Raw genomic sequence first — 26,458 nt, 5'->3', positions numbered from 1 at the left:
CCACAAAATACTTTCCTCCAAACATCTTAATATTATGCCCACTCATATTAGCCTTATCCACCCTGGGAAAAAGGCACTAGCTCTCCACTCAATCATATAACCATATAACAGTTACAGCATGGAAACAAGCTATCTTTTCCTTTCTAGTCCATGCCGAATGCTTACTCTCACCTAGTCCCACCGACCTGCACTCAGCCCATAACCCTCCATTCCTTTCCTGTCCATATACCTATCCAATTTTACTTTCAATGACAATACTGAACCTGCCTCTACCACTTCTACTAGAAGCTCGTTCCACACAGCTACCACTCTCTGAGTCAAGAAACTCCCCCTCATGTTACCCTTAAACTTTTGCCCCCTCTCTCAACTCATGTCCTCTTGTTTGAATCTTCCCTACTCTCAATGGAAAAAGCCTATCCACATCAACTCGATCTATCCCCCTCATAATCTTAAATACCTCTATCAAGTCCCCCCCTCAACCTTCTACGCTCCAAAGAATAAAGACCTAACTTGTTCAACCTTTCCCTATAAATTAGGTGCTGAAACCCAGGTAACATTCTAGTAAATCTTCTCTGTACTCTCTCTGTTTTGTTGATATCTTTCCTATAATTCGGTGACCAGAACTGTACACAACAGTCCAAATTTGGCCTCCCCAATGCCTTGTACAATTTTAACATTACATCCCAAATCCTACTCTTAATGCTCTGATTTATAAAGGCCGGCATACCAAAAGCTTTCTTCACCACCCTATCCACATGAGATTCCACCTTCAGGGAACTATGCACCGTTATTCCTAGATCACTCTGTTCTACAGCATTCTTCAATGCCCTTCAATGCCTCTTATCATCTTGTACGCCCCTATCAAGTCACCTCTCATCCGCCTTCTCCTCAAAGAAAAAAGCCTGAACTTGCTCATCCTATCCTCACAAGAAGAATGCTACAGTTGATTCAATGGCATTATGGCAAGACAAATCATCCTTAGTGTCGTTGCCAACTTTCATCTCTTATTGTTAAGTAGAGTGAATCATTTCACTGGATGAAAATCAAAAACTATAGAAAATTGAAATAAAAGAAGAAAATACTGCAAACATGCCACAGATCTGTCATTATCTATAAAAAGAAAAATATTTCAAGTTTCATCCATCAGGGAAAGGAAGGAAACAAGTTAGTTTTAAATTATAGAGCAAATGGAGGAAGGATGGACAGGACAACGAGAATTTCTCTGATGAAGTAGGATTGGGATTACCAGAGTGAGAAGCTGTTGATGAAGCTGTAAACTGTCTGCTGGAGGAATTTAGCGAATTGGGAGCATCTGTAGAGAAAAGGACTGTTGATGTTTTGCTATGGGACTGAAAGTGGAGAAAGGAGATGGTTAGTGTAAAGAGGAGAGGGGAATGGTGAGGAAAGTCTATTGATGAAGCTTCAGGTTAATAGATTAATCATGAGAATTAGAGAGGGAGAGAAAACTAATTATAACATTAGTGTGTGTGGAAACATGTTCTGTGCAAATTTCCTGTCAGATTACCACACTATAGTGATGTCCAGGCTCCAAAATGAATCGTGCTGACTGTAAAGAACTTCAGTTACAGGCTGCAGTTGTGAAACACGCTACACAAATGCAAAAGATTCTACAATTTTTTTCTCTCTCCGTTTACTTTGAAAATAAAGTGTGCTAGATGAAAAACCTTATTTATCACAATATCTAAATCCTATTTTATTATTTATTATCATTAGTTTTATTTGTCACAAGTATGTACATCGAAATATTGAAACATGCAATGAACCATATTGTTTGCATCAATGACCAGCATGAACTGAGGATATGCTGGGGACAGCCACAACTGTTGCCATGCTTCCAGTACCAACATAGCATGCTCACAACTTGCTAATCCTAACTCTAACCCATTTTTGGAATGTGGGAGAAAACAGGAATACACAAAGGAAGCTCACAGGGAGAAGGTGCAAACTCCTTACAGGCAGTGGTGGGAATTGAATCCCAGTCACTGAACACTGGCACTGTAAATCTGTGTGCTAACCGCTATGCTACAGTGCATACATCTTTTATTGCAGTACTGTTTTCTCTGACTGACTTTGATGATATGGATGCAGTGGACCATAAACAAGAGACTGGGAATGCCACCAGAAGATTCTCCTGAAGATCTGTCTTGTTTCAAAGTTCAAAGTAAATGTATTATCATAGTACATACATGTCATCATGTACAACCCTGAGATTCATTTTCTTGCGGGCATACTCAATTAATCTATAGAATAATAACCACAACAGAATCGCTAGAAGACCCGCCACTTGGGTGTTCAACCAAAGTGCAGAGGGCAACAAACTGTGCAAATGTAAAAACAAGAAAGAAAGAATTATAATAAATAAACAATCAATATCGATAACATGTGATGAAAAGTCCTCGAAAGTGAGTCCATTGGTTGTGGAAACATTTCAATGATGGGGCAAGTGAAGTTGAGAGAAGATAAGTTGGATCAAGAGCCTGATGATAGAGGGGTAGTAACTGTTCCTGAACCTGGTGGTGTGAGTCCTGAGGCTCCTGTACCTTCTTGCTGATGGCAGCAGAGAGAAGGGAACATGTCCTGGGTAGTGAGTCTCCCTGATGATGAATGCTGCTGTCCTGCAATACCATTTCATGTCGATAAGCTCAATGGTGGGGTCGGGCTTACCATAATAAACTGGGCTGTATCCACTTCATTTTGTAGGATTTTCCATTCAAGGGCATTGGTGTTTCCATACCATGCTGTGATGCAATCTGCATCATAGCCTGATGTGGAACAAGACATGTTTAAAGATACAGAGTAATTCACCTGGAATAATTCACTCTCCACAGGTGCTGCCTCACCCTCTGAGTATTTCTGGGTTTACTCAAGGATCTCGATAGCAAAAGGAGATAATAATTTGTAAAAGGCAGCTCTGCCCTTTTGTAATATGATTTATGTGGATTGAGGGTTATGAGAGAGGGGAAGATAACTGGGAACCAAAGTTATGAAAAGCATGATAATTTTGTTTTGTGTTGAATTGCTGCATCCATCTTAATATTCTGATTTTATCTTTGTCCCATCTGTTACTCATTCAGGGTCACAGTGCCAATACACTGACAATAGACCATGTTTCTCCACTTCATGATGCATGCCTGGGGAACCATGTAGCATGTGCCAAAGCCTTAATAGAAGCTGGTGCCAATGTAAGTAATCTGACGTGATGCATTTAAATTGTTTCATTGTTGTCAGAATCTCTCCCTCAAATGACTTTAATAAGAAGAAAATTTGGAGCTTCCAACACTCAGAAAGATGTTATTACAAAAAAAAGTACTTATGTAATTGATATATTATTGTCACATGATCCAAGATACAGTGAAAAGCTTTGTGTTGTACGCCATCCAGACAGATAATTCCAGATGTAAGTACTTTGAGGTAGCACAAAAGAAAAAGCAATAAAAGAATCCGTCGAGAATGTCCTGACCAGCTGCATCATGAGAGTTGCAAAGCATCTGACTGCAAGTCCCTACCAAGAATTGCAAGGGCCACTGGGAGGATCATTGGGGTCTCTCTTCCACCCATCGGAGATATTTATCGGGGGAGCTGCATATGCAAGGACCTTAGCATCGTTAATGATCCCACCCAGACGTTTAACCATCTCTTTGACCACCCCCCCCCCACCCCCCACCATCAGGCAGGAGGTACTGTAGCATTAGGAATAGAATTGTTAGGGGTGGGAAACAGCATCTTCCCTCAAGCTACTACTGAACTCCCTGCTATCACCTCGGTCTCATCACATATGAAGTGCCAGGACCATTAAGCTGTCTGCTTTTTAACTCGTGTCGTAAATGCACCTTCTAATTTGTTAATTTATTTTTGGTAATATTACTTCATGTGTTATGTGTGTGAGTTATATGTGCAGTGTTGTACACCTTGGTCCAGAGGAACGTTGTTTAATTTGGCAATATACATGCATACAGTTGAATAAACTGAGCTTGAACTTGACCTTGTGCTATTACAGAGAAAGTGCAGTGCATGTAGGTAATTAAGGTGAAACAGCAAACGGTGAGGAAACAAAATTCAGTTACACAAATCTCGACAAGATTATCAAAAATTTGGCAAGATTATTGAAGGCTATATTAGGGCAGATGACCATTGGTGTGGCTGAGATAGGCTTACAGGAATAACTTACAAAAAATGAGAATAAGTGACAGGGAATCTGAGGGCTGGGACTTCAGTCGCTATCAAAATGTGATGGCTATCAAAGGTAATTCAGTTCAGCCATGAACGCTGGGCCAGAGCAGGAGAGACAAAGAGGTCCAGAGGATGGAGGAGTTCACGGAGGTATTGTAGATCGAGTGAAAGGATCAGAATGTTAAAATTGAAGCAAAGCAAGAAGGCAATGTGTAGTCGGAATGAATTTTGCAAGACTGTGTACTCATATGGAAGGGTTAAGTGCTATGTGATGGAGACATTTTGGCTGCCTCCATTCATGCTGGTGAGATATTACATTTATTAAGCGAGGGTGTCAGAGGCAGGGGTTTTTGCACAGAGTGGTAGGTGCGTGGAACATGCAGCCAGGGCTGGGGGTAGAGGCAGATATATAAGGGATGTTTAAGAGACTCTTCAATAGGTACATGGATGAAAGAAAAATGGAGGGCTATGTGGGAGGGAAGGGTTAGATTGGCCTGCAGTAGATTGGCACAACATCATGGGATGAAGGGTCTGAACTGTGGTGTCTATGTTCTTTGTTCGGCCCTCTGGACTATTTTGCTTCAGCATCAGTTCCAAAGCTGCTTCATTGAATAAAACCTTTCTCGTGCATGTCTTTGTCTCTCTCTTCTTTCCCCCACTTGATGTCCTGCCCTTTGATATTATCACAGTCCAGCATGTTGTACATTGTGTACCCTGGCAGGATTCCCGTCAGTATTATAGGACAAGTTGCATGTGGAATGACATTCCTGCACGTCCTGTGCCGATCCTGTGTAAATGAGCCACCTAATTCATACTTGTTGGCTTGAGGTAGCTGGGAAGTAGATGTTCTGTGAGGAATTCGAACAGTTGCTGCAGGAAGTTGCAATGAGTAAGATCAATTTTCTCTGGTGGCGATTTGGATTGCGTATTTACAATGCCAAATGTTGATATGTTTAGTAGGCAGCTTCTTCTGATACAGTGTACGCAAAGTTTAGGTCGGCGCCAAATTTTGTGTGGTATAACCTCTACACTGGGTCAGAAGAAGCTGCCTACTAAACATAACAACATTTGTACAGTGCTAAAGAATACAAAACCATCAGAGGTATTATCTTTCAGATGTATGACTAAACTGAGACCTGATCTGTTCTCGAGGATGGAAACAAAAGATACCATTTCAAATTGTCGCTGAATTATCCCCGCTATTTATCCTTCACTCAATGTTATTGAAGCAGACAATCTGATGATTGTCACAGCTTGCTTCATGTGAATTGGCTTCCACATTTCCTAAACTGCAGCAGGGACTGTATATTGAAAAATAGTGCCTAATTGGTTGTAAAGTCTTTTGGGGCATCCAGAAAAGAATGTGAAATGTGCACCAGAGGAGGAAGTCTTTCTTTCATTCATGATAACCAATAAGATTGCTATAATTTTGCTATAATCTATGCAAGCAGGCTTTTTCCATTAGGTTGGGTGAGGCTAGAATTAGAGGTCATGGGATAAGGGTGAAAGTTGAAATGTTTAAGGGACACATAATGAGGGACTTCTTCACTCAGAAGGTAGTGAGAGTGCAGGGCGATCTTCAAGTAGAAGTGGCTGATGCAAGTTCGACTTCAATATTTATGAGAAATTTGGATAGGTATATGGATGGGAGGGGTATTTGAGTGCAGGAGCGGGAAGGTTCTGCTGCAGTTGTGCAGGGCCTTGGTGACACCGCACCTAGAATATTATGTGCAGTTTTGGTCCCCTAGTCTGAGGAAAGACATTCTTGCCTAGAGGGAGTACAGAGAGAGTTCACCAGATTGATTCCTGGGATGGCGGGACTTTCATATGGGGAAGGACTGGATCGACTAGGCTTGTACTCGCTGGGGTTTGGAGGATTGAGGGGGGATCTTATTGAAACATATAAAATTCTAGGGGGATTGGACGGGCTGGATGCAGAAGGGTTGTTTCCAATGTTGGGGGGGGGGGGGGTGGTCCGGAGCAGGGTGTCACGGTTTGAGGGTGGGGGGGGGGGAGGCCTTTTGGGACCGAGATGGGGAAAGTCTTCTTCGCACGGGGAGTGGTGAATCTGTGGAATTCTCTGCCACAGGAAATAGTTGAGGTCGGTTCATTGGCTATAGTTAAGAGGAACTTGGATGTGGCCCTTGTGGCTGGGGAGATCGGGGGTTGTGGGGGGTGCAGGGTTTCTGAGTTGGATGATCAGCCATGATCATACTGAATGGTGGTGCAGGCTCGAAGGGCTGAATGGCCTACTCCTGCACCTATTTTCTATGTTTCTATGTATGGAGACCTATGGTCTGGGAGCCAATGAGACTAGGCAGAGTAGTAATTCAGCATGGACTAGATGGGCCATAAGGCCTCTTTCTGTGCTGCAGTGCTCTTTGACTATTTATTCAGACAGAATATTTCCCCAAGGGAATGCATAACTAATATAATTATTGAATTTTAGGTCAATGCCACCACTATCGATGGGGTGACACCACTGTTCAATGCATGTTCCAGTGGAAGTGCAAATTGTGCCGAGCTTGTATTGCAGAATGGTGCTAAGCTACATGGCCAGGACTGTTGTGCTTCAGCCATTCATGAGGCATCAAGTAAAGGTAAGTCATTCCTCAACGGACACCAGCATCTTTCTTTTATAAAGCATACACAGAAGACCACAAGCTACGCAAATAAGAAATAAAAACAGAAATATTTTGGGAAACAGGCAGCCACTCAGGTCACATCTGTGGAGTAGAAAATAGAATTAATATCTCAAGTTGAGGAACTTTCAACCACAATGTGATTTCCATAGGTTGTTCATTCTTAACTGATCAACCATATAAAGACTATTCTTCCCCTTGATCCATTTTCTTGTCGAGTTAGTTCAGGCTTTTCTCTTCACAGTGATAGAGAATGAGTGGTGGCTTGATAGAGGTGCAAATCATAAACACGAGCTGCTGTAAATCTGGAGTAACATACATACAAAATGCTGGAAGAGCTCAGCAGGTCGGGCAACATCTATGGAGAGGAATAAACAGTCGATGTTTTGGGCCGAATCCTGATGAAGGGTTTATTCCTTTCCACGGTTGCTGCCGGGCCTGCTGAGTTTGTTCCGCATTTTGTATGTGTTACTCTGGATAGAGGCGTCCAAGATTATAGGAGGCATAGATTGAGTGGATAGCCAGATACTTTTTTCCACAAGTCTGAAATGGCTAATGCAAGGAGGTATAATTTTAAGGTGACTGGAGGAAAGTATACAGCAGATGTCAGAGGTATGTTTTTACACAGAGCATGATGGGTGCATGAAGCACCCTGCTCAGGGTTGTTGTAGAGGTAGATACATTAGGAACATTTAGTAAATACGTAGATAGGCACATGAATGAAAGGAAAATGGAGGGCTATATAGAAGAGGAGGTTTGGATTGATCTTAGAGTAGGTTATAAGCTTGGCAGAACATCGTAGGTCGAAGGGCCTGTACTATGTGGTGATGTTCTATGTTCCATGTTCTGTGGACGTTCAGCTGAAGTACTTTCAAGGATGGATTATTCAGTGTATCAGAGGGAACTTGGTAACATGCCAGCCATTTCATGAAAGGGTGATTCAAGATGAGAGGCCAGGCCAGTAATCCTGGCAATCTAACCTTTGCTGTGTGCCTGAGAATAATTTAAGTGCACTCACATTATTGTACAGTCACAGATCTGGGGAAGGCCATGAAGTGTTTGCACAGAAAGGTTGTTGAATACTATTACGGCAGCACAGGAGCCAGCCTAATAGAGATGCAGCTTCATAGCTCCAGGAACCCAAGTTCAAGCCTCTTCTCTGGTGCACCATGCACGAACTCTTACACATTTAAGATTCAATATTTATCATGTGTACATTGAAACAGTCAGTGAAATGTATCATTTGCACTAACAACTAACACACCAGAGGGTGTGCTGGGGGCAACCTGCAACTGTCACCACACATTCCGGCGCCAACATAGCATGTCCAAAATATTCGGCAGAACATTTTTCCCCAAGACTGAATTTGAACCTTGAATATGGTGTCCTTGAAATATCTTTCGAAACGAGGAATAATTTTATAAAAATTAACCAATTGTAATTTAATTTTGTTGAATGGCATAACTTTGCTAAATTTTTGATGTTGTAATTAGGCCACAGTGAATGCATACAAGTCTTGATCTCTTGGGGAGTTGACATAGATCTAGACATCTCTCACCAAGGAACGCCTCTGTACGTAGCCTGTGTACATCAGCAGTACTTCTGTATCAAAAAACTGCTCCATGCAGGTGAGAGCTTTCAGTTACATTACGTGTAGAATTTACTGAGCAAATTTGTACAGCAGGTAGCAGTAGTGGTGTGTGGGAGTGGTTGGAAAGTTGTGATTCTTTTATTTACTTACAGATACAGCATGGTAGCAGGTCTTACAGGCCCAATGAGCCCATGCTGGCCAGTTACACCCACATGACCAATTAACCTATTAACCCATGCGTCTTTGGAATGTGGGAGGAAAGTGGAACACCCGGAGAAAAGCTACACAGTCACAGGGAGTCTGTTAGAATGGCGAGTATGGGCACCGACTACAATTTAAGCTTGGGAAGTTTGAAGTATAACATCCTGTAAGATGTGGGATTGCAAGGTACCTAACAGTGTCCATCATGATGACATCTGTGGGAATTGCATCCAACTGGAGCTCCTGACTGACAAGGTCAAGGAACTGGAGCCAGAGCTGGATATAGTTAGGAACGTCAGGGAGGATTAAAAGCCTCATAGATGAAACTTTTACTGAGGTGGTCAGACCCAGAGTGCAGACATCAGACAGTAGATGGGTGAACACCAGGAGAAGTAAGGGGAGTAAGCAGTCAGTGTAGGGTTCTCCTGTAACCAATTCCCTCAGCAACAAGTATGCCACTATAGTGGGAGAGGGAGAGGGGGTGTTGGGGAATTATCTACCCGGGCATAGGAGCAGCAGCTAGGCCCTTGCATGGCCAGCTCCGTCATCACGAGAGAGACTGCCAGGCGCCTTGCAATCCCACGTCTTACAGGAGCAGCATTCTTCTGCCTTAACTACCATCCTACCTACTCTTGTTATACTTCTAACTTCCCATGCTTAAATTTTAGGAAGGGTAAAATCTAGCAGAGCGATAGTGATAGGAGACTTGAGAAAGAGGGGGATGGACTCTATGGCCGTGAAAGAGAGGGCAGGATGTTGTGTTGCCTCCCATGTGCTAGGATCCAGGATATCTACGGAGAATTCTCGAAAGGAGCCAGAGATCACAGAGCACAATGGCACCAATGACATAGGTAAAAAAGGGGGAAGAGATCCTGCGTAGAGAGAATGCATATTTAGGGAAGAGGCCAAGAAGCAGGATCTCCAAGGTCATAATCTCTGAATTATTCCATGCTAGTCAGGGCAGGAGTAGGATGATATTACAGGTGAATGACTGGCTGAAGAAGTGGTTCAGGAGATAGAGTTTCAGACTTCTGGATCATTGGAATCTCTTCTGAGGAAGGTATGACCTGTACAAAAAAGACGGGTTAACACCTGAACCCAAAAGGGACCAATATCCTTGTGGGCAGGTTTATTAGAGCAGTTGGGTAGGGCTTAAACCAAGTTGGCAGGAGGATGGGAACCAGAATGATAGAGCTGAGGAAGGGCCAATTGGTACTCAAGTCACTGCAGTGTCTCGTGGGACTGTAAGGAAGGACAGGCAGATGACAGGGCAAAATTGCGGTCAGTGGCATGAATTAACATGGGGACAAAATCTTCAAAAAGGCTGATGATCTGAAGGTGTTATATTTAAGTGCAAGCTGTATATCGAATAAGGTAGATTATCTTGTAGTACGTTTAGAGATTGGCATGTGAGATATTGTGGGCATCACTGAGTCGTGGAAGAAAGAAGATCATAGCTAGAAGCTCAACATCCATGATACACATGGTATCAAAAGGACAGGCAGGTAGGCATAGGGAGTGGTGTGGCTCAGATGGTAAAAAAATGAAATCAACTCATTAGATAGAGGTGACATGGGATCAGAACATGTCTAATCCTTGAGGGCAGAGTTAAGAAACTGCAAGGGTAAAATGACCCTGATGGGAGTTATATACAGGCCTCTGAACTGTAGTTAGGATGTAGGATATAAGTTACAATGGGAGATGGAAAAAGCATGTAAAAAGGGCAATGTCACATTAGTCATGGGGGATTTCAGCATGCAGGTAGATTGGGAAAAATCAGTTTGCTGCTGGATTCCGAGGGGGAGTTTGCAGAATACCCATGAGATGGCTTTTTAAAAAAGCTTGTCATTGGGCCCACTCCAGGAAAGGAAATTCTGGATTGGGTGTTGTGCAGTGATAAAGATTTGATCAGGGAGCTTAAGGTAAAACAACTCTGAGGAAGCAGTGATCATTATATAATTGATCTTACCTTGTAGTTTGAGAGCGAGAAGCTAAAATCAGATGTTTCAGCACTACATTGGAGTAAAAGGAGCTACAAAGACATAAAAGAGGAGCCGGCCAAAGTTGATTGGAAGGGATCACTGGCAGGAATGACAGTAGAACAGCAATGGCTAGAGTTTCTGGGAGCAATTCAGAAGGTGCGGGATAAATAAGAACATAAGAACATAAAAGATAGGAGCAGGAGTAGGCCAATTGGCCCCTCAAGCCTGCTCTGCCATTCAACAAGATCATGGCTGATCCAATCTTAACTCTAGTTTTCACCGAATCCCACAAGGCAACAGTGCCAACCAACAGGGCACCATGCCGCCCATTTTATTTTATTATTCATCCCGCCCAAACCCATGTGATCACCCGGGGGAAAAAAAACGATTTGCCAATTGAGGAGAAAAAATCTGGAAAATTCCTCTCCGACCCATCCAGGCTATCGAAAACTGGCCCAGGAGATCACATGGCTGATCTAAACATAGCCTCATGTCCACTTACCTGCTCGCTCACCGTATTCCCTAATGCCATTTTTATCCAGGAAAATGTCTATCTCTGTTTTGAATTTATTGAGTGTAGTAGCTTCCACAGCTCTCTGGGGCATTAAATTCCACAGCCCCGCTACCCTCTGAGTGAAGAAATTTCTCCTCATCCCAGTCCTGGAATGGCATCCCCCTATTTTAAGATTATGCCCCCTAGTCCTAGTTTCACCCATCATTGGGAACATTCTCCCCGCATCCACCCGATCAAGCCCCTTCACAATCTTATATGTTTCAATAAGATCGCCTCTCATTCTTCGGAACTCCAATGAGTAGAGTCCCAATCTACTCAACCTCTCATCATACATCCCAAAGATGAAGAAGTATTCTAAAGAGAGGATGAGGCAAGGAAGTCAAAGGTAGCAGAAGAGAAGAGAGTGCATATAATAAAGCAAAATTTAGCAGGATGTTAGAGGATTGAGAAGCTTTCAAGAACAACAGAGGGAAACTAAAAAAGCCATAAGGAGAGAAAAGATGAAATATAAGACCATACGACCATAAAATATAGGAGCAGAATTAGGCCATTTGGCCCATCGGATCTGCTCCACCATTTCATCATGACTGATCAATTTTCCCTCTCAGTCCTAATCTCCTGCCGTCTCCTCATATCCCTTCATGTCCTGACTAATTAAGAATCTATCAATCTCTGACTTAAATATACCCAATGACTTGGCCTCCACAGCCACCTGTGGCAAAAAAATTCCACAGATTCACCACTCTCTGGCTAAAGAGATTCCTCCTCATCTCCATTCCAAAAGGTTGCCCCTCTGTTCTGAGGCTGCGTCCTCTGGTCAGACTCTGCCACCTTACGAAACATCCTCTCCACACCTGTTCTGTCGATGCCTTTTAATGAGGTCACCCCCTCATTCTTCTGACTTCCAATGAGTACAGGCCCAACACCATCAAATGCTCCTCATATGACAAGCCTTTCAATCCCAGAATCATTTCTGGGAACCTTCTTTGAACTCTCTTCAACATTAGCACAAGCTTTCTTAGCTAACGGGCCCAAAACTGCTCTCAGGATTCCATGTGAGGCCTCACCAGTTCTTGATAAAGCCTCAACATTACATCCTTGCTTTTGTATTGTAATACACTTGAAATTAATGCTAACATCGCATTTGTCTTCCTCACCACCAACTCAACCTGCAAGTTAAGCTTTAGGAAATCCTGCATGACTCCCTTTCCACATTGTATTTTTGAATTTTCTCCCTGTTTAGAAAATAATCTAGGCCTTTATTCTTCTATCAAAGTGTATGACCTTACACTTCTTTACACTATATTCCATCTGCCACTTCTTTACCCATTCCCCCAATCTGTCTAAGTCCTTCTGCAGACCCCGTTTCCTCAACACTATCTGCCCCTTTGCATCATCTACAAACTTGGTCACAAAGCCATCAATTCCATCTTACAAATCATTGACATATAATGTGAAAAGAAGTGGTCCCAATACTGTAGAACACCATTAGTCACCAACAGCCTACAAATATAGGCCCCCTTTATTTCCACTCTTTGCCTCCTGCTAGTCACCCAATCTTCTATCCATGCTATTGGCTTTCCTGTAATGCCACGGACTTTATTCTTGTTAAGCAGCCTCATGTGTGGCATCTTGACAAAGGTCTTCTGAAAATCCAAGTAAACAACATCCACTGATTCTCCTTTGTTTACCTTACCTGTTATTTCATATAACCATATAACAATTACAGCATGGAAACAGGCCATCTTGGCCCTTCTAGTCCGTGCCAAATGCTTACTCTCACCTCGTCCCACTTACCTGCACTCAGCCCATAACCCTCCATTCCTTTCCTGTCTACATACCTATCCAATTTTTTTTTAAATGACAAAATCAAACCTACCTCTACCACTTCCACTGGAAGCTCATTCCACACAGCTACCACTCTCTGAGTAAAGAAGTCCCCCCCTAAACTTTTGCCACTTATCTCTCAACTCATGTCCTCTTGTTTGAATCTCCCCTACTCTCAATGGAAAAAGCCTATCCAAGTCAACTCTATCTATCCCCCTCATAATTTTAAATACCTCTATCAAGTTCCCCCTCAACCTTCTATGCTCCAAAGACTAAAGATCTAACTTGTTTAACCTTTCTCAGTAACTTAGGTGCTGAAACCCAGGTAACATTCTAGTAAATCTCCTCTGTACCCTCTCTAATTTGTTGACATCTTTCCTATAATTTGGTGAACAGAACTGTACACAATATTCCAAATTTGGCCTCACCAATGCCTTGTACAATTTTAACATTACATCCCAACTCCTATACTCAACGCTCTGATATATTAAGGCCAGCATACCAAAAGCTTTCTTCACCACCCTATCCACATGAGATTCCACCTTCAGGGAACTATGCACCATTATTCCTAGATCACTTTGTTCTACTGCATTCCTCAATGCCCTAGCATTTACTATGTATGTCCTATTTTGATTATTCCTACCAAAATGTAGAACCTCACACTTATCAGCATTAAACTCCATCTGCCATCTTTCAGCCCACTCTTCTAACTGGCCTAAATCTCTCTGCAAGCTTTGAAAACGTACTTCATTATCCACAATGCCACCTACCTTAGTATCATCTGCATACTTACTAATCCAATTTACCACCCCATTATCCAGATCATTAATCTATATGACAAACAACATTGGACCCAGTACAGATCCCTGAGGCACACCACTAGTCACCGGCCTCCAACCTGACAAACAGTTATCCACCACTACTCTCTGGCATCTCCCATCCAGCCACTGTTGAATCTATTTTACTACTTCAATATTAATACCTAATGATTGAGCCTTCCTAACTAACCTTCTGTGTGGAACCTTGTCAAAGGCCTTACTGAAGTCCATATAGACAACATCCACTGCTTTACCCTCATCAACTTTCCTAGTACTAATGTCCGGTTAAGATTAGTGCAATACAATTTTTACATTAATTATATATTACACCACAAAAAATAAATAAATTAAACCCAAATTTATCTGATCAATGCTTCCAATGTAATCAAGAAATTGGTACTATTTTACATTCTATTTGGTCTTGTTTTAAAATTCAACCTTTTTGGACAAATTTAAGAGGTTAACTGGAACAAATTATTGGAACACAACTTCCACATAACCCAATATTATTTTTACTAGGCGATATTGAAGGGATAAAACTAAAACCCAAATTGAATAAATATCAGAAAGAATTCATAAAAATTGCATTGGCAGTAGCCAAAAAGGCTATTGCAGTTACTTGGAAATTGGATTCATACTTAAGTATAGATCGTTGGAAGAACAAAATCTTCAGCTGTATTCCACTTGAAAAAATTACTTATAATTTGAGAGATAAATATGAAACATTTCTGAAAATTTGGCGCCCTTATTTACAAAAGATAGGATTAAATATATAGGTGCTCCGAAGATAAAATTACTGGTTATTTGGGGAAAGAAATAAATATATATACTAAAGCTATTATGAACTCCATGGAGCATGTGGGGATCTTCTGACATCCAGGCATTCTTTCTTTCTCTTTTTCTTCTCTTTTTTTTCTTTCTTTCTATAGGGATATGTTAGGGGGGGAGGGTTGATAATTTTCTTTCTTTCTTTCTGTAATTATTTGAAAACTCAATAAAAAAAATGTTTAAAAAAGATTCGTCAAACATGACCTTCCACGCACAAATCCATGTTTACTGCTCCTAATCAGACCCTGTCTAACCCAATAATTATATATACCATCTCTAAGAATGCTTTCTATTAGTTTACCCACCACTGACGTCAAACTTACAGGCCGATAATTGCTAGGTTTACTCTTAGAACCCTTTTTAAACAATGGAACCACATGAGCAATATGCCAATCCTCCGGCACCATCCCCGTTTCTAAAGACATTTGAAATATTTCTGTCAAAGCCCCTGCTATTTCTACACTAACTTCCCTCAAGGTCCTAGGGAATATCCTGTCAGGACCCGGAGACTTATCCACTTTTATATTCTTTAAAAGCTCTAGTACTTCCTCTTCTTTAATCATCATAGTTTCCATAACTACCCTACTCGTTTCCCTTACCTTACATAATTCAATATCCTTCTCCTTAGTGAATAATGATGAAAAGAAATTGTTCAGAATCTCCCCCATCTCTCCACACATAGCTGTCCACTCTGATTCTCTAATGGACCAATTTTATCCCTCACTATCCTTTTGCTATTAACTTAACTGTAGAAACCCATTGGATTTATTTTCATCTTACTTGACAAAGCAACCTCATATCTTCTTTTAGCTTTTCTAATTTCTTTCTTAAGATTTTTTTATTTTCTTTATATTCCTTGAGCACCTCATTTACTCAATGCTGCCTATATTTATTATAGATCTCTCTATTTTTCTGAACCAAGTTTCCAATATCCTTTGAAAACCATGGCTCTCTCAAACTTATAACCTTTCCTTTCAACCTAACAGGAACATAAAGATTCTGTACCCTCAAAATTTCACCTTTAAATGACCTCCATTTCTCTTTTACATCCTTCCCATAAAACAAATTGTCCCAATCCACTCCTGCTAAATCCTTTTGCATCTCCTCAAAGTTAGCCTTTCTCCAATCAAAAATCTCAACCCTGGGTCCAGTCCTATCCTTCTCCGTAATTATATTGAAACTAATGGCATTGTTATCACTGGACCTGAAGTGCTCACCAACTCATACCTCGTCACCTGACCTATCTCATTCCCTAACAGGGGATCCAACACTGCCACTTTTCTTTTTTCCTGGAAAAAAAGTCCAACAGATTTGTCAGACAAGATTTCCCCTTAAAGAAACCACGCTGCCTTTAGCCTATTTTATCATGTGCCTCCAAGTAGTGGTAGTCCAAAATCTCAGCTTTAATAATGGACTCCAACATCTTCCCAACCACTAAAGTCAGGCTAACTGGCCTACAATTTCCTTTCTACTGCTTCCATACCATTTTAAAGAGTGGAGTGACACTTGCAATGTCCTTGTCCTCCAAAACCATTCCAGAATCTAGTGATTCTTGGAAGATCATTACTAATGCCTCCACACTTTCCTCAGCCACCTTCTTCAGAACCCTGGGGTTTAGTCCATCTGGTCCAAGTAACCTATCTACCTCAGAACTTATAGCTTCCAAGCACTTTCTGGGGCTTGACATTCTCAAATTTCTGGCATATTGCTAGTGTCTTCCACAGTGAAAAATGATGTAAAATACTTATTAAGTTCATCTGCCATTTCTTCGTCCTTCATTACTGACTCTCCAGTGTAATTTTCTAGCATTCCAATATCCACTCTCACCTCTCTTTTACTCTTTATAAATCTGAAAAAAAAATTTGGTATCCTCTTTTACATTATTGGACATAGTCTAGGAGAGTAGATGAAGAAGGGACAGTTTGAATATAATGTAGGGAAGTGCATTGTCTTGCACTTTGGCAGAGGAAGTAAAAGCATAGACTGTTTTCTTAATGGGGAGAAAATTCAAAAAACAGATTTCCAAAGGGACTTCAGAGTCCTTGTGCAGGATTCCCTAAAGGTTAACTTGGAAGTTGAGTTGTTGGCAAAATAAAGTAAATGCAATGTTAGCATTCATTTCAAGAGGACTAGAGTATAAGAACAAGGATGTTATCCTAAGGCTCTATAAGGCATTGTTCAGACCACACTTGGAGTATTGTGAGCAGTTTTGGACCTTGATCTAAGGAAAGATGTGCTAGCATTGGAGAGGGTCCACAGGATTTCACAAGAATGATCCTGGGAATTAAAGGGTTAATTTATGAGGCGTGTCTGATAGCTCTAGGTCTGTACTCATGGAGTTTAGAAGGATGAGGAAGGATCACTTTGGAACATTGAATATTAAAAGGCCTAGTTAGAGTAGAAAAGGATGTTTGGGTGGGCCTCGGACCAGAATAGAGTGATGTCCATATGCAGCAGAGATGAGGAGGAATTTCTTTAGCCAGAGGGTGGTTTATCTGTGGAATTCATTTTCACAGACAGCTGTGGAAGCCAGGTCAATGTATATATTTAAAGTGGAGTTCGTGATTAGTCGGGGCATCAAAGGTTATGGGGAAAGTGCGGGAGAAGAGGGTTGAGAGTAGTAATAAATCAATAGTAATAAATAGAATGGTGGTGAATACTTGATGGGCTGTCTGGCCTAATTCTGTTCCTTTGTCTCTGGTCTTATGGTCTAAAAACACCTGATAGACAGTGGAGGAATTGAACTATGGTTACTGGTGCTAACTGCTATGCTACCGTGTCACCCCAACCTTGAAGTGTGCGTGTGTGTGTGTGTGTGTGTGTGTGTGTGTGTGTGTGTGTATGTATGTGTGCTATAATTGCTGAAGATGTTTATTTGCTATCTTAACCTGTATTACATTGATATTAGTTTATCACTGCCTCTTGCACCAAAATGAAAAGTTCTCTGCACATTCTCTATTTGAAAATCTTGATTTCTTGAAGACTATGTTTCAGGAATTATTCTGCTCTTTAATATTTGTTACAATTGTCCACAGTTTTATATCAATTTAGTATTAAACATAAAAAAAGTTTCATGTAGGTAACTTCTAATTAATGCTTATTTTTACCCAACCACATCATCAAAGCCTCATGTTCCTTTAAAAGAAACAGAAAACACTGTGTACTCTCAGCAGGTCATGCAGCATCTGTAGAAATAGAAAGCTTTCACAACTATTTCCAGCATTTTCTGATTATTATTTGCACTTCCAGCATCTGCAGAATTTTGCTTCTCCGCAGATTGATCAAAGCACATGGTATATTTGATTGCACCTTCTATCCACTCTCAGGATGGTTATTCCTGAGTTCCTTGTTTGGGACTATTTTGCATTGCTCTGGGCTTTTTATCCCCATAAATCTGGAAAAGAAAGTTTCAGTTTTTAAGCCGATATTCAGTAAAAGATTGATTGGCTACTTAGGCATACCCTATAATGTGGGAAACCAGTGTTGAGAGCAAGGAAGTGTTCAGTGAAAACATGGTGACAGACATCCTTTTATCAACCAAAAGCACTGAACTTGGAGAAATTTTAAGTTTGGTATGGGGAATAAACAAGTAGATTTATTCGGTCATTCTGTCATCTTAATGAATGGTGGAGTAGGATTGAAACAGACTCACAGCTCCAAGGAGAATCTGATCTGACCTCTACTGTTGTCTTTGATGAGTTTGCACGAGTGTGACTGTCTGCAATGCTGTAGTTTCCTCTCACATCCCAGAAATGTGCTGGTAGCTGAGTTGGCGAGTATAAATTACCTTTAGTGTGGCAAGTGGCAGAAGAATCAAAGAGGACATTGAAGAGAGGAGGGTGCATGGCTACGGAGAAACAGAAGGTGGAATAGGATTGATGGCTTTGCTCTACTAGGAGCTGGTACAGTACTGTTGGATCTCTTTCCCTGTCAAGAATAAGAAGTGATCATATTCTTAGCCATCAAAGGAAACACAGTGCAAAATATGGCTTCCCCAAAGTTTGAAAGATACTTTCTGTGGAAGCTCAAAACCCTTGGAGAGTCTGCCTAGTCGTGACGCAAACTTCTGGCTAACACTTCGCAGGAGTCACCTGTCAGCTGAAGTGTTAAATCAAGGCTTCTTCTACCTGCTCAGCTTTCCAGAGACCTTGTTGAAGAGTGGATGTCTGGGGTCCTGGGGAGAGCCTGTACCTCTGTCAGCCAGACTGAGCAACTGGAGCAGCAGAGCTGCTGCCTCACAGAAGCAGCGACTCAGGTTCAATCCTGACCTCTGCTGGTGTCTCCGTGGAGTTTGTACACTCTTGCTGTGATCATGCCGGATTCCTCTGGGTACCGAAGGACGCATGGGTTAGCAGATTAATTGGTCATCGTAAACTGTCTCTGGCTTGTAAGTGATTAGTATTTTAATAGTTTTATTATTGCATGAAAGGAAAAGCTTTGTTTTACATGCCATCTGGACAACGCATCCCAAGCATAAGTACACCGAGTTAAAACAACACAATTACAGAATGTAGTGTTATGGTTACATAGAGACTTGCATGCAGGCAAAAGGACGTTGTTAGTAATTCTTAAAGTCATATATTTTGATTTAAAAATAGAATGATAAAAGAAATTAAAGATTAGCTTTATTCCGAGTGAGGTTGGAGACAACATCGGACAACATACGTCAACTCTGGTATGGTTTGTAGACCATTACTTCCTTCAAAACCCAACGTTACGAATGGCAGTGATGCTTCACTCTCAAATGAGCTCAATGCCTTTTATGCTCACTTTAAAAGGGAGAATAAAACTACAGCTATGAAGAACCCTGCAGCAGTTGGTGACCTTGTGATCTCTGTCTCGGAGGCCAATTTCAGGCTGTCTTTCAAGAGGATGAACTCTGGCAAGGTGACAGATCCTAATGGAGTACCTGGTAAGGCTCTGAAAGCCTGTGCCAAGCAACTGGCGGAGGTGTTCAAAGACATTTTCAGTCTCTCATTGCTACAGTTGGAAGTTCCCACCTGCTTCACAAGGGCAACTATTATACCAGTGCCCAAGACAGGAGGGTGAGCTGCCTTAATGACTATCGTCCTGTTAGCACTCACATCTATGGTGATGAAATGTTTTGAGAGATTGGTCACAGCTGGATTCTACTCCTGCCTCAGAGAAGACCTGTACCCACAAGAATTTCCCTAGCACCACAATAGGTCTACGGTGGATGCAATCTTGCTGGCTTTCCACACAGCTTTGGATCACCTGGACAGTGCAAATACGTTTGTCATGATGGTGCTATTGACTACAGCTCAGTGCTTAACACCACTGTTCCGACAGTCCTGATCAAAAAGTTCCATAACCTGGCCCTCTGTACCTCCCTCTGCAACTGGACCCTCGACTTTCTAATTGGAAGGACACAATTGGTGTGGATTGGAAATAACATCCCACCTTGCTGGCAGTCAACCCTGGCACTCCTCAGGAATGTGTGCTTAGCCAGCTGCTGTACCCTCTCTACACTCGTGACTGTGTGGCAAGGCACAGCTCAAATGGCATCTACTAATTTGCTGATGATACAACCATTGTTGGCAGACTCTCAGATGGTAACAAGGCAGCATACAGGAGCAAGAAACACCAGCTAGTTGAGTGCTGCCACAGCAACAACCGTGCACTCAATGTCAGTAAGACCAAAGAACTGATTGTGAATTTCAGAAAGGGCAAGACGAGGGGATACATACCAGTCCTCATAAAGGGATCAGAAGTGGAGAGAATGAACAACTTCAAGTTCTTGCGTGTCAATATCTCTGAGCCAACATCTCAAGGCAGCTATAAAGGCAAGACCATGGCTATATTTTGTTAGGAGTTTGAGGAGATTTGGTATGTCACCAAAAACACTCGCAAATTTCTACTGAACAAGATCGAAGTAAGTTGCAGTGACTTGTAAAATTAGCCTGTTCCATCATGGGCACTAGTTTTCATAGTATCCAGGACATCTTCAAGAAGCGATGCCTCAAAAAACTGGCATCCAGCATTAAGGACCCCCGTCACCCAGCTTATATCCTGTTCTCGTTGCTACCATCAGGAAGCTTGAAGGCAGACACTCAATGATTCAGAAACAGCTTTTTGCCCTCTGCCATCTGATTCCTGAATGGACATGGAACCCAAGAACGGTACCTTACTTTTTTTTATATTTATTTCTTTTTTTGCGCTACATATTTAATTTAGCTATTTTATATATATATAAAATAGTAAAATTAAATATGTACTGCTGCCACAAAGTTAACAAATTTCTCGACATATGCCAGTGTTATTAATCCTCATTCTGATGTACGTCAGAACATTCAGTGAAATACATCATTTGTCAACGACAAATTCAGTTCAATCATGTTCTGAGGTGCAGTCCACAAGTGTCACCATATTTCCAGCACCATCATAACATGCCCACAACTTACCAACTCTTAATCGTATATCTTTGGAATGTGGAAGCAATCCAGTTCACTCAGAGAAATTCCACGTGGTCACAGGGAGGATGTAAAACCACCTTACAGAATAAATCCTGACTGCTGATAGCTGGCACTGTAATAACTTTATGCTAACTGCTGCTCTCTCATGCCATCACCATTATGATAAATATAAAGAATAGATCTATTAAGTGCAGCTTGCTGAGTTACCATCTCAGAATGGCAAACACAAGGAAATCTGCAGATGCTGGAAATTCAAGCAACACACACAAAATGCTGGTGGAACGCAGCAGGCCAGGCAGCATCTATAGGGAGAAGTGCTGTCGACGTTTCGGGCTGAGACCCTTCGTCAGGACTAAGTCCTGATGAAGGGTATCAGCCCGAAACGTCCACAGTGCTTCTCCCTATAGATGCTGCCTGGCCTGCTGTGTTCCACCAGCATTTTGTGTGTGTTACCATCTCAGAGTGGTTGAATGTGGAGGGACTTGCTGATGTGGAGAGAATAGGATTAGTGCAGAATTAGTGTAAGTAGATGCTTGATGGCTGGCATGCATCAGAGAGCTTGTTCCTGCTATGTGATTTAATATATTAATTATCTATTATTTTATCAAATTGCTTTTGGTGGACATTAGTTATCACACATTACATGTTTGGTTGGTGGGGTGGAGATAAATCTGCACCAAAGGAGGTGCAAGATGCTCTTCCCTCCACTAGCCTGCAGGTCGCCCAGGCGTAGCACTTGCTTAGCCCCCACTCCACCCCCTCCACTGATCACCGGCTATATGACCACTGACAGCAGGCAGTCAACATCTGAAGAGTATTGATAATGGCTGGAGTCACCCATTTGCCAAGAACATTGTCAAGATCATGATCACCAACATCATACGACATGGCACTTAATGACTGAAAGAGCGCATTTTAGAATTATCGAGAAATACCTAAGAGTTTATATAGTGTTTAGTGATGTTCAGGATGTGCATTCTAAATAAATTAAACTACTTGTATTTTTTCAGAAGTTCATCTGTGTAAATTGACAACAAACTTTTCAAAATGAGCGGCAACAATTCAGTGTTGGCTGTACAGAGCTTTAAGCCAGCCTGTAGTTGGGGAAGGTGATTCATATTTTCAGCTTTGTCATAGTCAACTGAAATTTAAATCTGACATTTTGTGTCCCCATGCCAGGAGCCAACGTGCAGAAAGGCAAACACTTGGAGACACCCTTACACGCTGCTGCTCGGCAGTCTAACCCAGATATTGTCATGTTGCTGCTTGACTTTGGAGCGGAGGTCCGTGCCAGGAATGCCGAAGGCGAGCGGCCGATCGACGTTGCAGTCACCAGTAGTTCAGTGGACAGGTTGCTGCTGCACTATGAAGGTAAGGTGCTTGAGATGAGGGGCAATGATTCTCATTCAGCGATGTTTGACACTCCATATGGGAATTTCTTGGAACTAGTTCTCCTTCCATTCATTCACAGGATTGGATGTTACTGATAATTCCAGCACATTTGTATTTCATTCTTAGCGGGTCCTGAACTGAAGGAACAGTTAAGATCCAACCAAATTGGTAGTTACATATAGTCCACATTAAATAAAGATGGAGGATTGATTTCCTTGATGGAAAGATGCCCGTGACAAAACCATGGAATTACTGATAGTCACTAAATTTTGTTTTCCTTCTTTGAAGGAAAGAAATCCGTGGCAATCAGTCAGTTATTTCATGGTTTTGTCACTGAATGTTGGTGACAACGTTCACCAAGACAGTACCTACCAAATATTGAAAGACCTAGAGTGAGCAAACGTGCAGAGGATGTTTTCAGAAGTGGGCTAGACTAGGAACAGAGGGCAGAGCCATATAATAGAAGGACGCCCTCTTTAGAACAGAGATTTGGAGAAATTTCTTTAGCCAGAGGGTACTGAATGTGTGGAATTCATTGCCACAGACTACTATGAAGACCAAGTTATTGGGTATCTTTAAAATGGAGGATGATAGGTATTTAATTAGTAAGGGCTTCAAAGACAGTCTCCTGGAGAAATGAAAACGTGAATAGGCAGTTAGTGCAGTGCACCCTTGCGGCCATTCCCTTCAATAATAAGTATACTGTTTTGGATACTGTTGTGGGGGATGACCTCCCAGGGGAATGCCATAGAGCATTGAGCATAGGTCCATTGTGCAGAAGTAAAAGTGGGAAAAGAGGGGAGTGGTTGTGATCAGAGGGCTTAATCGTTAGGGGAACAGACAGGAAATTCTATGGACGTGAACAGGACACCCAAATGGTTTATGGCTTTCCAGGTGCCAGGGTTGGGGACATCTTGGATTGCGTCCATGACATTTTGGAGAGGGAGGGGGAGCAGCCAGATGTCTTGGTACATATTGGTACCAATGACATAAGAAGGAAAAGCAAAGAGGTCCTGAAAAGAGAATTTAGAGAGCTGAGAAGCAGGACTTCCTGGGAAGTAATTTCTGGAGTGCTGCCTCTGCCACACGCCAGTGAGGGTAGAAACAGGATGATTTGGCAGATTAATGCATGGCTGAGAAGCTGGTGCAGGAGACAGGGCATCAGATTCTTGGATCATTGGGATCCCTTCTGGGGGAGGTATGACCTGTACAAAAGTGACAGCTTGCACCTGAACCCTGTGGAAACCAATATTCTCATGGACGGGTTTGTTAGAGCTGTTGGGGAGGCCTTCAACTAATTTGGCAGGAGGTGGGAACCAGAGTGAAGGGACACAGGATAGGACAGTTGGTAAAAAGCAAAGATAGAGTGTAGTAAGACTGTCAGGAAAGGCAGGCCAATGAAAAGACATAATTGCAGCCAAAAGGGTGAGCTTCAGCACATTAGGGATACAGAATCAAAAAGGGTTGCAAATGCAGCACTCAAAGTGTCATATCTCAATGCACAGAGCATAAGAAATAAGATGGATGGTCTTGTTGCAATATTACAGGTTACTAGGTATGATGTTGTGGCCATCATTGAATCAGGGCTGAAGGATGTGTGTAGTTGGGAGCTGAATGTCTGCACTATTGTCATTCACTTTTCAAGAGGTCTAGAATGCAAGTGCAGGGATGTGATGCTGAGCTTTATAAGGCACTGGTGAGGCCTCACCTTGTGTGTTGTGAATGGTTTTGGCTCCTCATCTAAGAAAAGATGTGTTAGCATTGGACAGGCTTCAGAGGAGGTTCCTAAGGATGATTCCAGGAATGAAAGGGTTTCGTACAAGGAACGTTTGATAGCTCTGGGTCTGTACTGGCTAGAATTTAGAAGGATGGGAGGGAGGAATATCATTGAAACCTTTCAAATGTTGAAAGGCCTTGACAGAGTAGATGTGGAATGGATGTTTCCCATGGTGGGGAATTACCACAGGCAGCAGTGGAGGCCAGGTTGTTGGGTGTATTTAAGGCAGAGCTCGATAGGTTCTTGATTGGACACGGCATCAAAGGTTACAGGGATAATGTTGAGAGAGAAAATAAATCAGCCATAGTTGAATGGTGGAGCAGACTCGATGGGCCAAATGGACTAAGTCTGCTCCTATTTTTTATGGTTTTACAGTCACTGAGATTAGGTTTCTTTTCATTACACTGCCTGGGGGAAGACACTTTTAAGATGCCATGAAGTGTTTGTTTTAATAGCCCAATAGTACTTACCAGAAGAGGGTTTTGGAAGGCGATTTGCAGGATGTTGATCCATATTTGAACCAAGACTATGTTGAGGTCTGGAGGAGATTGATGCAAAACCTGGCAAAATTTAGGAATTTAGTTGCCACTGAGTATGTTATGCTGTTTGATAGATCTGTGAACAAAAAAAATTCTTTGTCACTTTGCTGGTGATTGATATCAGATTGATTGGTTAGTAATTAGCCTGATTGTATTTGTCCCACTCTATGTAAACAGAACCTATAAGGACAACTTCCTGAAGTTTTCCGGTGGATGGAATAGCTTAGCCAAACGTATAGGTGGTTCTTAAAGTGCAGGTCATCACTGCTACAACGAATAAGTTATCCGGTCACATCGCCTTTCCTTTGCCCAGTTCTCTCAGCCACTTCAAGAAAGGCAATGCCAGCAGGTTGGCATCTGTTCTGGTTGGAATCTCAGGAGGAAGTTGATAAAAATTGGTGTCCTGGGGTGAATTCTGAAGTTGAAGATCTTATGCTTGTGAGCCTGAGAATCTGGGGGCAAGTAATGGAGGTACCCTGTCTTAGGGCTGGAGACCTGTCTTGGTGTGTGTGGATTGTCAGGATTTCTCTTCCACCTAACCAAATTATTTATCATGAGCACTGCATATGCATGGTGCTTAACTTTTTCGAGGACCCCTTCCATCCACTGCACAGTCTCCTTGACCACCAACCTTTAGGCAGGACGTACCATAGCATTAGTACAGTATAGTTAGAATGGGAAGTAGCTTCTTCTCCACAAGACTACTGAACTACTGGCCACCACCCAGGTCTCATCACTTATAGAGTCATAGAGAAGTACAGCACAGATACAGGCCCTTTGGCCCATCTAGTACATGCTGAAACCAATTAAACTGCCTACTCCCATCAACCTGTACCGAGACCATTGCCCTCCATGCCCCTACCATCCATGTACCTGTCCAAACTTCTCTTAAACGTTGAAATCGAGCTCGCCTGCACTACTTGTGCTGGCAACACATTTCACACTCTTACGACCCTCTGAGTGAAGAAGTTCCCCTCATATTCCCCTTAAACTTCTCACCTTTCACCATTAACCCTTGACCTCTAGTTGTAGTCCCACCCACCATCAGTGCATATGAAGCACCTGAAGTTATACAGTTTACTTTTTGACTTGTGTCATAAATGCACCTTTTGCTCAATATTGAATTCTAGAATATACTTTATTAATGTAGTTTATTTGTGATAATATTACTTTATGTATTGTGTGTGAGTTTTGTGTACTGTGCTGTGTACTTGGCCCGGAGGAATGTTGTTTCGTTTAGCAGTATACTTGTATATGGTTGAATGACAATAAACTTGAACTTGAGTGGGTGGGTGGGAAGGTGGAAGGGATAGGAAAGGGGGGATGTTTTTGTTTTTGCTGCTTGTGTGGTTGATCAGAACACCGCAGGCCTGCTATTTTGGCGCAGAATGTGTGGCGACACTAGCAGGCTGCCCCCAGTGTATTTAACTGTATGTTTCAAGAACATGTGATAAATAAATCAGAATCTGAAGATGTGACCATAAGCAGTGGAACTTCCTGATAAAAAAAAAGAAGGGAACCAGGATGATTTATAAATGTCCTCCAGAATCCTTTGCAGATGAAGGCATGACCACTAAAGTGCAGTGATTGAAATTGAATACTATCATCCCATGCATTCAGAATCAGAACTGGGTTCATTATCACTGATGTATTTGCCTGCTGCTGTCTGTAAGGAGTTTGTATGCTCTGCTTGTGACCATGTGGGTTTCCTCCGGGTGCTCC

At 42.0% G+C, this 26,458-nt stretch overlaps 1 protein-coding gene across 2 annotated transcripts in view; it reads left to right on the top strand.

Annotated features, from left to right (window-relative positions):
- Window positions 1-26,458, top strand: part of asb5b (ankyrin repeat and SOCS box containing 5b) — an 80,778-nt gene that overhangs the window by 44,776 nt on the left and 9,544 nt on the right. For both annotated transcript variants that reach the window (XM_059974298.1, XM_059974297.1), the window contains exons 3-6: window positions 3,096-3,203; window positions 6,641-6,791; window positions 8,327-8,461; window positions 22,208-22,399. In XM_059974298.1, the coding sequence (XP_059830281.1) occupies window positions 3,096-3,203; window positions 6,641-6,791; window positions 8,327-8,461; window positions 22,208-22,399 (586 nt within the window). The remainder of the gene's footprint in view (window positions 1-3,095; window positions 3,204-6,640; window positions 6,792-8,326; window positions 8,462-22,207; window positions 22,400-26,458) is intronic.

This window comes from Hypanus sabinus, chromosome 7, assembly GCF_030144855.1.
Source record: "Hypanus sabinus isolate sHypSab1 chromosome 7, sHypSab1.hap1, whole genome shotgun sequence".
Lineage (NCBI taxonomy): Eukaryota > Metazoa > Chordata > Chondrichthyes > Myliobatiformes > Dasyatidae > Hypanus > Hypanus sabinus.
The sequence above is the reverse complement of the archived record's forward strand: the minus strand, read 5'-3'. Positions and strand labels throughout refer to the sequence as shown.